General features: G+C 39.4%; 1 protein-coding gene across 7 annotated transcripts in view; it reads right to left on the reverse strand.

The window, feature by feature from the left end:
* Nucleotides 1–667: 667 nt before the first annotated feature.
* NTNG1 (netrin G1) overlaps nucleotides 668–18226 on the reverse strand; it is a 262932-nt gene continuing 245373 nt past the window's right edge. For 4 of the 7 annotated variants that reach the window (XM_043520971.1, XM_043520969.1, XM_043520970.1 and 1 more), the window contains one exon: nucleotides 668–2067. In XM_043520971.1, coding sequence (XP_043376906.1) covers nucleotides 1841–2067 — 227 coding nt within the window. In that variant the 3' untranslated portion in view covers nucleotides 668–1840. The remainder of the gene's footprint in view (nucleotides 2068–18226) is intronic. The other 3 variants (XM_007055213.3, XM_007055212.3, XM_043520974.1) reach the window with 2 other exon arrangements.

The raw sequence follows: 18226 nt of genomic DNA on the forward strand, positions 1-18226 counted from the left end.
AGTAGAATCTATTGCCCTTAGGATTTTTGCCTGTGCTGATTAATTGTTTTCCATTCTAGACTATCATATTGGTAAAATATTTACATTATGTATGATGAAAATCTGCTAGGAAATGAATCCACACAGTGTTGCTGCCTTTTGATTTTCCTTGTCTCTGAAACATTGCCATGGTTTTGGTTTACTCTTACTTTTCTCTCTATCCCTTGCTGTCACACTCCGTAATTGGGCTAATAAAAGGTAGAAACAAGGATTTATTATACCTTGAGCAATACTTAAAACAAACTTTTATTTGCTGGAACAGCACTTTTTATCTATTTGCTGCTGTATATTTTGACACTCCCTCTAAATACTAAATCTGACTTTATTAAAAGTTGAATCACTGCACTTCTTTTTTCTGTGCGTACGGGGTTGTCATTGCTTTTTTTGAGGCAGACTAATATTTCTATATAAATAAACATTTCATTTTAATGAAGCTTTAGGAGACTCATTTAAGCAGGGGATATATCGACTTCATTACTGTCAATCCACAAAAGTTGCATGATTTAAAGAAAATATTCTATAATACTTCTGTAAATTAGCCTTGGAATAATTCTGGCAATGACTAGAGTGAATACAGATTTAGGGTTTTTATAACCTTTTCCTCTAACAAAAGGTATCTTTTTATTCAGAGTGGTTTGATACATGTTAGAAAACATGTTAGTTAGTCAGACTTCATTGTGAACTAAATTCTGACGTTGAATTTGTATTTCATCCATATAGCAGACCGTAAAATGATCAAGGAAATAATTTTTAAAAATTGTCTTAAGAAATTGCAATACAAATTCCTGAAATTGTTTATGCAGGAATTTTTATTTATTTTTTTTATCTTCCAGTGTTAAAGCAACAAGAAAACATTTAGAATGTCCTTTGGTGGAATCTTATTACACTTGTTATATATGTAAACTGATATTCTTTGATGCCAGCACGTTGCCCATACAGAGAAATCTCTGCACAATTAAATGAAAGGAGAAAAGAAAAAAAAAGAAAGATTAAATAAAAAGTAGTAATTTTCTTATCCGATTACAATTAAATACATTAATAAATTGTCTGGTAACACAAATTGTCAATAATACAAAAAATCTACATTGTACATTATTTCAAGAAAAATAACTTCATTTGAATACAAAAGGATAAATACACTTTTTGTCCTATAGCCACTCTTGTACAGTAGATGAACACAGCATCTTACTGATGCGGTGCTGCTAAAATATACAAGGATATGACTGTCTTTGAGTTTTATTGAGGGGGGCTGTTACACATGTGCATCACTAACATCAGACAAAGAAACCTTTCAACCAACAAGGGTTACAGAGCAATGTTCACTAAAGCACAGGTTGGAAGGGATTTAGGGACTGAAGCAGGCCAATATGGCAGCTTTAACAGATTTCCTTATACCCACAATGCACTGACAGCAAAGAATGCCTCTATTTGGTTGGTCCACACACTGGGCAGAGGTACAGTAGCGCACCATATCAAAGTGGCAAATGTTTTTTATTTTCCATTTTGGGGACTTGTCAAAGCCTTTTCAATCCTTTGTACTCTTCGCAGCTGGCGTTGTTTATAGTAATAGACTTGGCAGCTGCCAACTTGTCTTGAGTCAGAAATTAACAGTCTTTTGACTCAGAGTGCAGTCCACAATTGATTAATATGGCTTAGTTCAGTTGGGCCTTCTTAGTTTATACGTGGTTTTATTCTTTTTCTTTTTTAAATTTTAGTAGCAAATGCTTGGGTTTTGTTTTGCTTTTTTGTGGCACATTCCTTCTGAAGCAGTCTGAACGCGATGCCATCAACCAGACGGAGCCTAGAATATGAAAAGCCCAGTTACTCCTAGTAGAGCAGTCAGCGGTAATAGAGGGCCACGTGATACTGCCACATTGCCGGAGTTTTGGCTGCAGCCTCCTGGATCCCTTTCACACTTCAACTTCTCACACAAAATGCCAGTGTAGGCTGGAGGGCACTGGCATCGCATGTTTTTGAGGCATGTTCCTCCATTCTGGCATTGCAGTAGTTCTTTGTCACATACATTTGCTGCAGGACAAGGGGAAAAATAGAAGAGCAGAATAAGCTTAAGTTCATTTGTTACAGAAAGCTTTGAACTTAATTTTTTTTCTCGCCTTAGAGATGTAAATAGATATGTGATTCCAGTTTCCAAACAATTGCAGTTTACTATTTTTTCTCATTTAGCTATTTTCCCATAATTTTTTTTGCTGTAATCTGAGGAATATTATCTTCCATTTCAGACAACTGAATACGAAGTTACTTAGTACCAGCTGTTTGTCAGTGCCTTTATTATTATTTATTGAACTGGAATGCTTGGTGAAGTGCCATATTTGAAAGGCCTATGTGTATGTTAACATCCCAGAGCTCTTGAAAAACATTAATGGCAATTAAAAATGCAACACGATGAGGTGAAATGAATAGAACTGTATGAGAAACAGAACTGCCCCTGATACTGAGTGACTTTTATGTATTAATGTTCTGGAAGCTCAACAAAAAGCAGTAGGGGATATGGCATGGGAAAGTCAGCATTCTCTATGGGTGTTAAATGATGTTAGTTTAAATTCACACACCATGTCAATGTGAGAAGAGAGAGAAAGGGCACCATTTTCATTACAGACCTACATATTTCTTCTTAATTGTGTATGGTGCTTAGGTACCAGGGTGATAGACACTTTAGAAGTATCTAAGATATCTACTGAAGATAGCGAGGAAGGGCCACTAGGCTTTTTCTTTCCATTAATTAAACAAAACTGGATTGAAACATTCCCCTATAAGGGTGTGTACAGGCATACCATGCTATTGTCTCACTGTAAATTCTAGATTATATTATAGAGTAGAATATGCTATAGATTATATTCCCATTTTAATAGAATATTTTCAGATTCAAAAGCCAGAAGGGACCATTGTGATCACTGAGTCTGACCTCCTATATAATACAGACCATAGAGCTTCCTCCAAATAATTCCTAGAGCAGATATTGGTTTATTTTAGTTTTACTTTAAAGAGGACAAAGGGACTGATCCTGCACTTCTAATTTGGGCAGAATTCCCACGCAATCATTAGGAATTTGCCCTGAGTAAAGGAAAGCATGATTGGATCTAGTGTAAGGCCTCCAGGATTTGGAACAATGTTATATATTGCTTAAGCATGTAACATCCAGGGAACACACTAAAGGAGGCAAGGTAGAAAAACAAATTATTCTCAGTCTTTCCGCTGTGAGATATGCTAATTGTCTTTACATTCATAGATTTATAAATGCTTCACCTTTTTAAATGTAAAAATACCATGATAGCTGAAATCCAAACAGGTGGCCCAGATTCTCAAATGTTATTTGGTAAAGCTCTCTGTCATAGGTTTACCAAGGCTATGTGGTGATTTACATCAGCTTTACACAGGTCTGGCCCAAAGTGTTTCTAAAAATGACTTTGATTTGTCAAAAAACAAGTTATTTTTTATCTACTCCCCTCTTAACACCATCCCCTTGAACCAAAACAACAACAAAAAAGTCCAACCATCCCAAACACCAAGAGTTGTTTTCACCCTTAAATGTCCTTTCTCACATATAATCACTTTCTAATTCGGTGCATACAAAGGAGTCAAATGCTGATGTTGGTGCGCTTCCTCTCCAGCATGTAATAATATGAAAATAACCAAAAGGCAACATCTACCCAAGTGTTTCTCACTTGACACCTTTCTCAATTATTCTTTCTTTTCAACCAATTGATATAACATTGAAAAGCATCTACAATTTCTGTTCAGTAAGTGTCTCAACTGATTATTAAAGTTCAGCTAATGCAGAATATTCAGGATATCATGAAGAGAAAGACCGTATGTCTGCATTTCATTGTTCTTTAGTATAGTACATTGGCTGTTTTTACATGATGAATATAAACTAACAGGAATAATAAACAACAAAATAAATACTGCATACAATGGTACCAAATCCAGAATGGTAAACTAAATTTTTCAACATTCAAAGTAAAACTGAATATTTGGTTATGTCTGTTATAATGAAAACCAAAAATGTTTATATATAATCATACAATTTATGTAGTGTTAACAATCATAGCAATAGCAAAGATCAAATAAAAAGTACTGTCTTATTTAAAGATAAAGCTGCTGGCCTTTGCTTATTCTAATGTAACAAGCCTCTAACATTTCCTTTGATTTGGGCAACAGTGGTGGGGAAATATCTATTCCATCAATATTAATCATTGTTGGCCTTAGAATAATTGAGTAGAAATCAATAGTTAATTAAATACCCTTTTTACATAGAAGATGAGATCTTTTTTCTTAATGTTTGGTTTTGAATCCAAATTAGATATATACCAACACCTTTGCCTTTTCCAAGTAGCCAATTAAACAAGTTTATTTGCCTACATTTTCTATTAAAAAAAATTTTTTTTGACAGACACTCTGATTTTTAAGATAGTCTCTGATCTTTTGCCTCTAGTTTTCTGGGTGTGAATTATTGTGGTAGCATTCCACAGTACATTCACTGCGAACTCTATCTGATCTACAGACACAACGAAGCACTTAGAAATCTAACTGCTATAAAATATCCCCACAATAATTTGCACTTACAAAATTGCGGATGCAACATCACATAGGATGCTTTTCAAAATTAGGCCCAATATCTCTCATTATATCTAATGTTGCCTTAAGTCATCAAACGAAGTGCTGCATAAAAAGTTTCAATGTCAGTGCTTTTTTCTGTACTCACAAAGACCACAAAAAAGGCTAATGAAGGTAGACAAAGGCATAGTCTAATGACCTGAGCAAAGTACTAGGAGTTAGTAATTCTGAGTTTCTAATTCTTGTAATGTCAGCGACTTCTCTTATGAACTTGGCAAGTCATTTCATTTTTCTTAATTTTCTCATCTGTAATACATAGATAATAATTAGGGTTGCTTTGGAGGACGGGGACAAACAGTTGTGAAAGTTTTCATGCTGGTTTCTGTTAATTTTATATTTGTTTTAATTTTCCAGTCAGCTCTAATACCCTAACCTACATCACAGCGGTGTTGGAAGGAAAGATGCATTGTTTGCAAATGGCTTTGAAAATGACAAGCCGCATCTACATTCAAATGACTGGTATTTATGTTGCTACTATTTTATTGACTTAGGACCTGCATTAACTTCTGATAGTGTTTCCAGCACATAAGTTGCACAAAGCTATGGATCTGTACTTGAATTGTGACCAAAGTTGCTCATTTAACTAAGCCTAGTCAGCCTGATGCAAAAACCAAGAGAAGGGCAGATACGTTAGTTATAGTTAGGAAAAAAATTAAGAGATTTTCCAGTCTACTATGTTTTAAATGTTAAATGCAATATTTTGCCAGGAGAGTTTACCCTGACACTTGTATTATTATGTACTTGCTCTCTATCAAACAAACCCAATGATAAACAATAATAAAAATTTAAAATCCCCTCCCAACATTGTGAAATGAACAAGGCTCTATTTGTTCTTGTTTCTATTAAAGAAATGTCAAGGTAGAAACAATTGTATGTATTAGGCTAGGAATAAGATCCACAAAGTACCCATCCAGCTACTTTAAATTGGTGGTGGTTATTTTCAGAGTTTGTGGTACCATCTTTTGCTTCTATTTATTGACATCATTCAGATAAGCCACACTCTAGTAAGAGGTCTGCAGTCACTCCTATGGTGAGAAAAGGACTATATGGAATGTCTTGAATATAACTATGTATGGCTTTCAGAGTGCAGAGTCAAAGCTTTGCCTGAGCAATGGATTTTACATTTTATTTTTTCTTCCAAGTATCAAAACAAATGTACCTCAGTAATAACCTGGCAGATATCTGCTGGGCTGCCGATTCTGTCAAACTGTGGTGGATTTTTTGCTAATGCTCACACATAGGACAAAGATGATCCCACCAAGCTTATATCCTTACCCAGAACTGTAAATCAGGGAACAAATTCACTGCTGGAGTAATCAGACACAACTCCATTGACCTTAAAAGATTAGCTATTTGCTTTTAGTGTTGGCGGCATGGTGCAGCGTGTAAAAAAAAACATTAAAATGAGTCATTTTAGGTAGCTTCAATACAGTAGAAACTCAGAGTTACGGACACCTGGGGAATGGAGGTTGTTTGTAACTCTGAAATGTTTGGAACTCTGAGCATGCTTTATGGGACTGGGCGGACTATCAGAGCAGGGCTCACAGCTCTGCATTGGCTGCCTGGCGAGTGGAGGTGGGGACAGGCAGCTCGTTCTAGCCCCCTGGCTGCAAGGGTGGTGAGTGAGGCACCCTGGGAGCACTGCAGTGTCAGTGGCTGCGTGGTGCAGGCTGTGGCCCTTTAAAACTGAGCTGCTTCTCCAGAGCACAGTGTGCAGGCAGAAGCACAGGCTCCAGCAGCTTGGGCTCCAGCAGCTTACACTCCAGGCCAGGTTTCAGCAGCAGCTCAGGAAATTTATTTCCCAGCTTGTCCCCCTCGCAGCCAGGGGGGAGGGAGAGGGGAAAACAGCATTCACTGCATCCGATGAAGTGAGCTGTAGCTCACGAAAGCTTATGCTCAAATAAATTGGTTAGTCTCTAAGGTGCCACAAGTACTCCTTTTCTTTTTGCGAATACAGACTAACACGGCTGTTACTCTGATACCTCCTACCTGTGACTGCCCCCTGCTGTGGCGAGTAGAGGTGGGTGTGGGATCAGGCAGTCCAGTTGTGCCTATCTTTAAGATGCAGTACAGGCACAGTACAGTACAGTGTTTGGGGTTTTTTTGTCTCCGCTGCTGTCTGGTCACTTTCTTCCAGTTCCCCATGGTGTTCCGGTTGACAGTCTGTATCTCTGGTGTTCATATCTCTGAGGTTCTACTGTATACACTGAGCATTCACAGATGACTTTTCAAAATGTGATTTATACTTGACATCTAAAGCTCAAAACTTGATGATCCTGAAACATCTCAATATAACTTCTAAAACTTGCAAATGTTGTTTGGTTTCTAAAGAACTCAGTGAGCCAAGAGATTTTCATGTGGAACTCATGATTAATCACATACAGAAAACAACCTCCAAAAGGCAAAAAGGTTTGTTTTTTCTCTGTCTCCCTACATCTCCCTCCTCCCTCCCCCCCAAAAAGCAAGCTTGTTTCCCACCACAGAGCAAATGCTCTCAAGATGTAAGAGAAGAAAAGGGACTTTTTTCTCTGCAGGACTATTTATGGGATCATATACTGCTAGTATATCCATCCTAAGGCACAAGTGTCTAGTCTAATATGTAACAAGGAATGAGATGGGCTGAGCAGCATGGATTCTACGGGGAGGGGTACTGGATATGTGGTGTGCTTTTGCTCATCTTACATGGGATTTTTTGCCCAGTGAATCCACACAATACAGAAGTCCACTATCCCATCCTGAATTGGGGAGGAAGGGAAGTTTTGTGGTTAAAACCCTGGGATGACCCTTTGGAGATATCGGTATAATTTCTGACTCTACTTCAGATGCCCTGTATGATCTTGGACAAGTCACTCAATATCTATGCATATTAGTTCCTCATCTATACAATGGGGATAATACTCTTTTTTTTTTTTCTTTTTCTTTTTTTTGGTCTGCTTTGTCTATTTACATGGTAAATTCTTCAGGTCAGGAATTCTTACCTTATGTGTATATATAGCACATACTCTAACCACTACTGTAATACAAATAAATAATAACCCTTCACATCGGCGCTGTGAAGATCTATGCAGGAGATCTCTGCAGCATTCAGGAGTATTGATTACTCCCTCTCAGCAGGGTCTCCATGGTTTCTGCCTTCTGAGGAAATGACCTGCATATTTAAAGCTGCTTTTGGTGACTCAGAAATTAGTATTTTGCTGTGGTGTTGTAGCCGTGTTGGTCCCAAGATATTAGAGAGACAAAGTGGGTGAGATGTGAAGAAAAGCTCTGTGGAGCTCAAAAAGCTTTTCTCTTTCACCAACAGCAATTGGCCCAATACATTCACCCATCTGGTCTCAGCAATTAGCATGTAGACTACAGTCTTCTGATTATGCTATTCTCAGATCACTGCACTTGATGGATGAAGGCCACCTGCAAAATTGGACAAAGTTTTCAAGATTTGCCTACCTAGGGAAAAGACACTGCAGTTAACTCAGTGAATTATTCTCTGAGTTAAAACTAGGCAACTTTTCCAAAGTGATCATTAATAAAATATTGAAAACTTTTGTAGGTTATGACCTCCATAAATACTGAAAAGATGCTTTGCTGCAAGTCACAAAATATTCACAAGAAATCATTTGTTTTGTAATTCCGGTGTAATTAAAATTGCATTTTTTTTTTTTTAAAGCCAGCCCTGTTCTTCCAACCAGGTCAGGCAGTTCAAATGGCAGATGGTACAATAATGTTTCATACAATTTAGTTGGACACCTAATCAAACATATTGATTTTGCATTATTGTTAATTATCAGGAGAGGATAATTGATAAGTTTTATTGAATTCATACTGTATTCTTAAATATTCACGTATGAATAATGCATGGAGGAATTTCTCAGTTTGTTTAAAGCTTAACTTTCAGGCATTTGCAATTTTAAAAAAACAAATAGATCTGATCAGGACTGCTGTTAGTTATGAAGCAACTATATAGATGATGTGACTACAACTTAGAGGAAAATTATATAGAAAATTATTGTTTCTTTCAAATGGGGACCGCAGGATCCAATTATGAGCTCGTTGTACCCTTACATTCTGTTTGAAGGTCAGTTCAGGGAAGTAAATGGGTTCCCCTCCTTTTTCTGGGACACTTTCTTCTACTTTTGCTATATACAGCTTACTTAAAATAGCATCGTAATGCCAAAAAGGATAGGCAGGTGGGTCAGAAACGTAGATATGAGAGAGAACTGTCAGTTTTTCAAAAGGAAAATGAAGGTGATAACAAGGTTTGAGTCCGGAAAAGGGGGAGTTGCCTCTCCTCATCCAAAATTAGGACAATCTTCACATTTTTTGTGTGTGTGCACTAGAAACATTAAAAGGACCATTAAATGACAAAGTGAAAAGGTTATGGAAAGCAAACTTTTGATAACATAGAGCTAGTTATATGTCTCATTTTTTTTCTTTATCTCTTCCTTTTGTTTCTTCTATATCCTGATTCATCTTTAGGTCTCTGCAGTTTTTCCTTATTTTTTTAGATTTTTTCATCCTTTTGAAATTTTTCAGTTCACATTTTCTCTTCAGCCCCCTCTCTTTCTTACAAGATATTTTTCTTTTCTGAGCTGTCTCTTGTGTATTTGTATTTTTTTCAGTATCTTCTCTCACTCTGTCCCCTCTCTATTACAGCATTCCTTCCACAATCCCTTCCTACTTCTACCTCCCTAAGTTATTTCTCCATGTTGCGGGTTAGTCCTCTCTTTTCCATGCTCCCCTGACAGTTTTCTTGGGAGCTGGAGTACAGGTATTGTTAATCCTTTAAATCAGCGTTTCCCAAACTTGGGATGCCGCTTGTTCAGGGAAAGCCCCTGGTGGGCTGGGCCGGTTTGTTTACCTGCCGCGTCCGGAGGTTCGGCTGATCGCAGCTCCCACTGGCTGTGGTTCTCTGTGCCCGGCCAGTGAGGACTGCGGGAAGCGGCGGCTGATACGTCCCTCGGCCCACACCGCTTCCCACAGCCCCCATTGGCCTGGAGCGGCGAACCGTGGCCAGTAGGAGCCGTGATCGGCCGAACTTGCAGACGCAGCAGGTAAACAAACCGGCCCGGCCCACCAGGGGCTTTCCCTGAACAAGCGGCGTCCCAAGTTTGGGAAACACTGCTCTAAATGCATGTGATGAGTGAGTTGTAGAGGGTAAAAGCATGGCAGAGTAAATATATGAGTATCACCTTTCAAGAGTGGATGGATTGAGAGCCCTGACTACACTGTAGGACATATCTTAGTCAGTTTTAATGGTTTTTACTTCAATAGGCTATGGATCAGGCCGTATGTATGGTGAGTTAGCTACATCATTCCCCAACAGTCCAAGGGTGAAATCCTGGATCCACTGGAAGGTTGCAACTGACTTCAGTTGGCCTAGGATTTCATGCCTGGTGCATACTTTGACAGCATGCATGTCCACTGGGCTGGGAAATATGAGTCCCACTTGCAAGGTTGTTCACATTTGTTCCATGTTCATTGGTTGAGAATGATATTTAACATCATCTTTGCAGAAATTTAAATAGTTTAGTTTAAGATATGTTTTCAGTATGCTGATACATCCAGACTGATTGTTCTGTTAAACCATACCAAGTAGAAGAGGAACAGGTACAGTGGAACCCAGATTTAAGTAAAGGTGTTCACAGACAGCTTCAGAATGTGTGTGTGTGTGTGTGTGTGTGTGTGTGTGTTTGTCCACATATAGAAAGAGCGATTGGCTCTTGTGTGGAACTGCAAATAGCACATTTACATGCAGTGAAAAAATTAAGTACATTTATTTCCCTTTGGCATAACAATGTCACTGTATCAAAGCTCAATATAAGAGGTTTAACTTTACTGCCAAATGCAGATCAGTGAGAAACTAGAGTTACTGTAAAGACTCTGTTACAAGATTCTTCTATAAAAATGTGTTTACTTAAGTCAATAAATTGGTGGTTTGGGAACATGGAGAAAGGTGAAATCCACCAAAAAGAAACTCTGTGTCTCTATATTATAAACACACTCTCTCTCTCTCATCTTCCAAGTGAGCCTCTGCAGGCATGGGGCAGAAGCAGAATTTTGAATGATACTAGTTTAAGAGGGCCATGAGAAATACCTACACAGATTTAGCTAAAAGGTTTTAATTTTTTCCCAGCAAATCACATATTAAGACCTACAGTTAAAAACTTACCAAATTATTGTATATAACTTAGTATGATTACCTTGGTATCTGTAATATTTCCTAGGTGTTCTGTATAACAAGTATAGACCCAGTCCTACAATGTGTTGTGTGTGGTTTGACCCCTCTGCCTATGCAGAGTGCCATTGATTTAAACAAGACTCTGCCTGAATGGAGTCAATTGCAGGATTCAGGCCATAGGAAAGTACAGGGAATCCTTTGAAAACCCGGGCCATCATAACTAGGATAAACTTGCCTAGTTTTTGAGAGTGACCATTGTTGTGTTTATCACTTCCGAAGTTACCATGATAGTCCTTAGTCACGACTCCGCAATTAATGTTGCTTTAGCTACAGCTAATTTGATAAACTTGGAATTTTGAGGGTTTAATATCTGACCTATCTGAAATTATTTAAGGCAGAAAACTGATTTAGGGTTCTTGGCTTTAAGGATTTTTACAAAATAGGAAAAAACCAAAGATGTAACTTGGATCTAGTTTTGGATTAAGTGGTTTTTTATGTTTTAATTTTTCTGATGCCATATATATATATATTGAGCATAGTAATTGTAAATGTTGATTAGGCTTTCTTAGGGGGTTTAAGCAGAGATAAAATATGAAAAATAGCTACTGCTCTTGCACAACAGTAACTATTCATAATTATATATATTTTTAGTGACACTAATTCACCGTTTGCTGCAGTGTCCATAATATCACTAAAAATCCCTTATGACCATGTCAAATCAAGTCAAGGTAGGTGATTTGATAACATGAAAACAAAACCATTTCTGTGCAAATCTATCGAGGCAACATTCCAAAGTCAAGACAGAAATAATCAGTGTTCATAAGTGGAAGCCTATAGAGACAATCTTACAACATCAAGATAATGGCCATAAGATGACAAACTGTAGAAGATGGTCTCTGGTGCAAATATGAAACAATATTCTGACTAATTACATTGCATTAGAAACAAATCTAAGAAAATGAATACTAAGTAGATGAGAGTGGCATGTGAAAACTGATAGCACCTGTCTTAGATATTCCTGCTGGACGCTCCACTGAGTTGAAGCTGTCTTATTTACCGATTTAAGAACATTGCCAGGGTACATGAAAGTGTGGCCTGCAGCGTAGGCTGTTTTTATTGTTTGTTTATTGCTGTTCTATTGTAGCTCCACTGATCTCTGGCAATCGGTTCATAGATTATTCCCTAGCACAACTTTCGATGTCACTGGACCCTATTCACTCCCTAGTCACACCAGCTTTGACCAGGCTTCAGGCAAACTCTTGGCTGCAAGTTAGGCAGAAGAAGGGAGGCAGCATTACAGAGAGGAGGGGACTGGAGCCAGCCAGCACAGTTTCAAAAACAGGCACGTACAGCTAGCATTCATAGCTTCTTAGCCTAGCCAGTGGAGCACCTGTACACCCACAGCTACTTTTCAAAGTTACCCTTTCTCCCCTGGTCCCAGGATGATGGTGCACTGGGGTGATTACCTACCTGCCCCTCAGCACAGGTGTAAATTGCACTCCCTGGCATCCATGTGGGTAAATTTGACCCATTATGTCCCATTCCTGTAAGAACAAAATCCTCTGGAGAGAAAAGGTGGATTTTTTTTTCCAATTGTGGTGTAGGGTCAGCAAAGATGATGGCTTATTCTTTTCCATGAGTACTGTCTGTGTCTCCATTCTCTCTAAAACCCCTGGTTGGACAATTAGGAAAGATCCATACAATCTATCAAAACTACAGTGCAAGGATTTTCAGGACTTCCTCTTCACTGAGTGGAACAGTTAACTGAAATTCTGGAATCTACAGTTCCACATGATAGAGATGTTGTAACAGGCCTGGTAGGAAATAACAAGAGATTGCTTTCTAAAATGGATGACATTGAAAATAAATCCAAGATTACTCATCTAAGAATTACTGTTGTTCAGGGGAGGACAGAGCCCTCCTATCTCTTTTGGTTTAAGGAAATGGGTAACGGAGCTGTATGATTCTCTGAGTTGGCTCTGATCAAGTATTTTCAGCTAGAAGGTTCCCAAGGGGAGGAAAAACCCTCAACTGCATCCATGCTATTTATTGTTTTGATTATATGTGGATCCCTGTCATTTTGTAATAAAGTTCTTAAAGTTGCTATAATAACCTGTGTATTACTCTTTCAGAGCTCTAAAACAGACACATTTACCTGACTCACTGAAAGGAATAAATATTTTGCTTTGGTCAATACATTATTTTGAAAAATAAGAATCAAAGCCATAGTTGTATCTGTCTGGATTTATGTGGAGGTCGATGACCATTCCTACAGCTGTAAGTCTGTGGAAGAGGTAGATAGCTTTGCTTCAACAAAAATTCAATTATGCATTTGGATTCACCATTCAATGAGTCCAATATGAGTGCAACACAGGTGGAAGAACCACAAACAGCCAATGTGGCCCATAGTGTAATTTAAAGCATCTTCAGGACTGCTCTAAACAATGCCGCAGCTCAAACGGGACAAATGGATAACCAGGACATACCAGAGTGCAGTATTGTGGTCATGCCCCTTCTTTCTCCTATCTCACCCATGATGATGAAGACTGGGAAAGGAGTGGAAAAGGCAGCTTTAAGCCACTCAGAGATTTCCTCTAAACTGGGAATCCCATATGGCTGTTTATCTGGAGCACAAAGGGGCTGTAGCAGGGCTTAGGTATAAGTCTGTGAAGTCTGAGTGACACCAGCTATTGTTTTGACCCTATCATGAAAACGAAGTTGTTTCAATCTTTGTTTTGCCCCATGCATGCAATTAATATATTTTGAATGTGCAAAGCTTGTTAATTTTTGTTAGATGTTATATCTTCTATGTACTTTTTATTCTCTTTGGTCTGTCACAAGTCTCCAGTCTCCAAACAGTCTCTGGAAAATAAGTTTAGTTTGTATTACAAATTCTTCATATTCTGTTTCTTCATTATTAGTTGCTAACACTTCCAAAAATACTACTTTACTGGGTTTAGGTCATTGATAGACACATGGAAGGGCTCATTTGGGCTCTGATTTAGCAAAGTACTGAAGCCCGTGCCTAACTTCAAGCACATGAATAGTTCCTCTGGGAATCAGTGGGGCTCCTTATATGCTTAAAGTTAGGTATGTGCTTAAATACCTTACTGAAATGGTCACGCTTGTACTGCTCCTGGTTACTTATGATACATATATGTATGAAGAATAGTATTACTTAGCTTTAATAGCCATGGCTTATAGTGTCTTTCTGTACCACCTTTTGTAAGAAGGAATCTCTTATTTCCCCGAAGATTACAAGGTGTAAATAGTTTATATCAGTTTATAAATGTTTAATATCACCTTTCTGGTTTTTTGAGTGGAATTTTCAAAAGCACCGAGTGACTTAGGGCATAAGTCTTACTGAAAGTCAGTGAAACTTGTGCTTATGAGTCAATTAAGTGCTCTTGAAAATCCCACCCTTAAATAATATCTAAATACAGCAGTGCTTAATTTGTGCAAGGGCTGAGCCTCAGCACCTCTAGGTTTGGCAGTTTATAGCCCTGGCACCTCTGGGCTTGTCACGTAAGTTATGAACATAAAGAAGTTGCTTAAGCCCCGGCACCACTTTATTACAAATAAAGCATGGGAATACAGTTAAAAGATATTCAGCTCCTAGAAACACTGTAATGTTGTTAGGCCAGGATTCTGTGGTGTTTTCCTCTTTTTAGCGGCAACTTAGCAATTACAGTTGTATGTGGTAGCAGTGTCATTATTTCCATCTTCTTGGAGGAGAAAGATTTGTATTATGTAGAAAGCATGAAAGTTAGAGGGAAAGAAGAGCCTCCCCTAAAGCAGAGTTTCTCAACCCGTGGTTGGGACTCAAAATTGAGTCAGCAAAATGTTTCAAAGGGTTGCGTGGCAGCTCCTTTTGCACACGGCTGCCTGGGCTCACCTCCTTGGTCCAGGGGTCCCAGCACCACTGAGATTAGGCCCAGCCATCATGATGATGGGAGTTCATTAGGCCAAATCTGAGTGAGTGGCATTGCAACCCCATGAGCCAGATCATGACTCCACTCACACAAATTTGGTCCAGTCATGGGGTGGGGCAAATCTGAGTGGTGCTGCAGTCCTGGAGGTTGCAACACCCAGAGCCGAGAGCCAAGCCCAGCCAGCCCCACAGCACAGGAGCTGCCACTGTGGGGTAAGTGCTGGGCAGGACCCAACCCCCCTGGGTGACAGGCCTCAACCAAAACCACCCAATGGCCTCCATCCTCAGACTATTTACTGGGTCATGACAGGCCATACCCATTTACAAATGGGTCCTGAGCCCAAAAAGGTTGAGAATCACTGCCCTAAAGGATCTGTTGTTTCCTTCCTTGACAAAGAATGAAACAATTAACTCTGCAGTTTTTTAGTCTTGCTGCCATTGGTAAAATCAGAAGGAACTATCAGCAGTGGCAGCTAGTATGTAGGGCAACTGAACACAGACATAGAAGATGAAACAAACACCAAAAGGCCTAGCTGCACAGGTGCAGTACACTCGTGTGGATATGGACTGAGCACTAGCAGCATGGCTGGGTCGCATTCTCAGTTTCTTACATACAGCTATATCTTTGACAGGTGAGGATGGAGGACGGCATGAGACAGGAGACTGACTGAAGAGTAGGGAAAGGTGAGACTCTCTTCCACTGCCACGAGCACTCTTAAAACAGACATAGTTGTGGGAGTTGTGGGCAAGGGAGTAGTTGTGGGCAAGGGAGTAAAAAGACTGAAAGGTTGAATTGACTTTAAGACTATAGTCTCAAGACCTGGGTTCTTCACCTTGCTTTGCTACTGACTTTAGGAAAGTAATTTAACTTTTCTCTCTCTACCTCACCTTCCTCACTGCGTTTGTGTCAGTGCCAGGATTAGAATGTTCTTCAGAATCTCCTTGATGTCATTCCTGAGCTTAGCCTGCTAGACTACCCATGCTATTGAACTGCCTTGTGGCTGGAGGCATAGGTGCTGACTTCCTCTCTACCCGGGGGTGAGCTCGACCCTCCCCCTCTGCCCCAGGACTGCTACCACTCCACCCCTTCCTCCAAGCCCCCACCCTGCCATGCCTCTTCCTGCCCCTGCTCTGCCCCACTCCCCGCTCCCACTTCACCCCTTCCCCCAAGGCCACACCCACACCTTGCCTCTTCCCGTACCTGCCCTACCTCCTCCCACCCCCTCCCCCAAGCACGTCCTATCCCTGCTTCTCCCCCTCCCTCCCAGCGGCTCCTGCATGCTGTGCAGGAGGCACTGGGAGGGAAGGGGAGGAGTTGACCAGCAGGGCCGCCAGTGAGCAGGAGGATCTGGGGGGTAGGGGAGAGCTCTTCTCTGTGTATGCCTAAGGACAGCCCTGGTCCAGAATGCATTTGCCAATAAAAAGTTATGAAATGTCAGTTTGAAGGTAGAATCTGGGCCCTGCTTTTGCATGCCTTGGCATTCTTCTAGTTTACTTTAAAACATTCATGGGCCTCAACCTACAGTGCTTTGTAGATAAAACTTCAACTAAGGGCATGTCTAAATTGCCATTTATGTCGGCAAAACTAATGTTGCTCACAGGGGTGAAAAAAGCACCCCCCTGAGCAACATACGTTTCACCAGCGTGAGTGGTAGTGTACTCAGTGCTATGTTGGCGGGAGAGCTTCTCCCGCTGACATAATTACTACTGCTCGTTAGGAGTGATTTAATTATGTTGACGGGAGAGCTCTCTCCGATCAGCATAGAGTGGCTACATGGGAGATCTTATAGCGGTGCAGTTGCATCGGTACAGCTGTGCTACTATAAGGTCTCTAGTATAGACTAGAGATAACTTCAATGAGATTTGTGCAGAGAGAAGTGTAGGATCAGGTCCACCTCTTAATGCTATTTAACAGCAGTGGGCTTTTTCTGCCCCCTTCTGGTTTGAGACACACGTATTCAGGTAGTTTTAAACATGCTTATTATATAATTAATAAACATGAAGAATGTCTATCAAACTAATACACATTTTAAACCTGTATTGTTGCCTGAGAGGCTAGAATAGTTCTGGCTTAACTGTGTATGCATTTTTTGTTAAGAAAAAGACACATTTTAATAAGTGCTTAGAATGCCTCCAAAGGAAAAAGTCAGGTCTGTTACATAAATTTTTGTTGAGGACACATGCTGTGCATAGCAAAAATGCTTATGAAATTTCTTTGAAAATAATGATTGCACATTTCACTAGCCAGTTTTTAAAGCCAAAATCCCTTGGATTTATATTTTTATTCTGGGATTTTTCATGCCCATCTAAAATTTTAATCATTGGCATTCTTTAGTTATACTTGAGCAAAAAATCATCGGTTGTTGGCAAACCTTCACTTTTTAATGTTTCTTTAGCTTAAAAGCAACTGAACTAATTGTTTTGAAAATTAGTAGCAAAAAAATTCTGAGCTGGAAATGAGTCTTTATGGTCAAATTATAAATCACATATAATAAGGGTGTATAATGGAAACATCCATTGATCTTTAGCTACAGGCTCATGAACAGCTCAGCTGTTATAATGGGAAAGGGCCGTATAACCTAATGAAAGGAAACAGGTTTTCCATTATTTTAAACATTTATCACTATATTTTACAGGGGTGAATCATAATCTACTACATTATAATGACCAGATACGTGGCTAATGACATGTTTCGGTTGATTGCCTGTCTGTGTCAGGAGTGTGAAGATAATGTTCTAGTACAGAAGACCAAAATCCCATTGCCAGATCATTAATAGTTACACGTTTTACATTAGTAATTACATTGTATTTGTTCCCTGTAAAACAGGAATATGCTGAAATGGAAGGAAGAGCAATCTCTTGGTTAGAGCAAAGATACCAGGACTCAGACATTCTATTCCTGGTTCTATCACTGATTCATGGTGTGATCTTGGATAAGACTCTTCTCAGTGCTTCCGTTTAACCACTGGTAGAACAGGGATGATAATACTTCTCCAGCAGGTCTGAAAATCCTTTTCAAAGGTGGATAGGAATTATTATCCTCACTTAACCAGTGGGGAAGCTGAGACAGAGGAAAGTTACATTACTTTCCTAACGTCAGTAGGAAAACAAGGTAAAGAACCCAGTCTTGAGACTTGCAGTCTGTTGTCTTCTTCACTGGATCACACTGCCTAACAGACAGGCGTGTTGGAAGGGTTAATTAATCTTTGCAAAGTAATTTTGAGATTCTCAGATGACAAATGCCACATAAGTGTAAAGTACAATGTGAAAAGAGGAGTATCCAAATCTTGCCCATTTAAAGCATTTGCAAATGGTTACAGGTTTTTGACTAAAGAGTTAACTACAGGATCTAGCATGCAATGTTTTTGCTTGACATGGGCAATCAGAGCTTCAGCCTCTCCATATTTAACATAACAAGGACACTATACAACTTCCACTGTCTGTTT

This window comes from Chelonia mydas, chromosome 8 (genome assembly GCF_015237465.2).
Source record: "Chelonia mydas isolate rCheMyd1 chromosome 8, rCheMyd1.pri.v2, whole genome shotgun sequence".
Taxonomy (NCBI): domain Eukaryota; kingdom Metazoa; phylum Chordata; order Testudines; family Cheloniidae; genus Chelonia; species Chelonia mydas.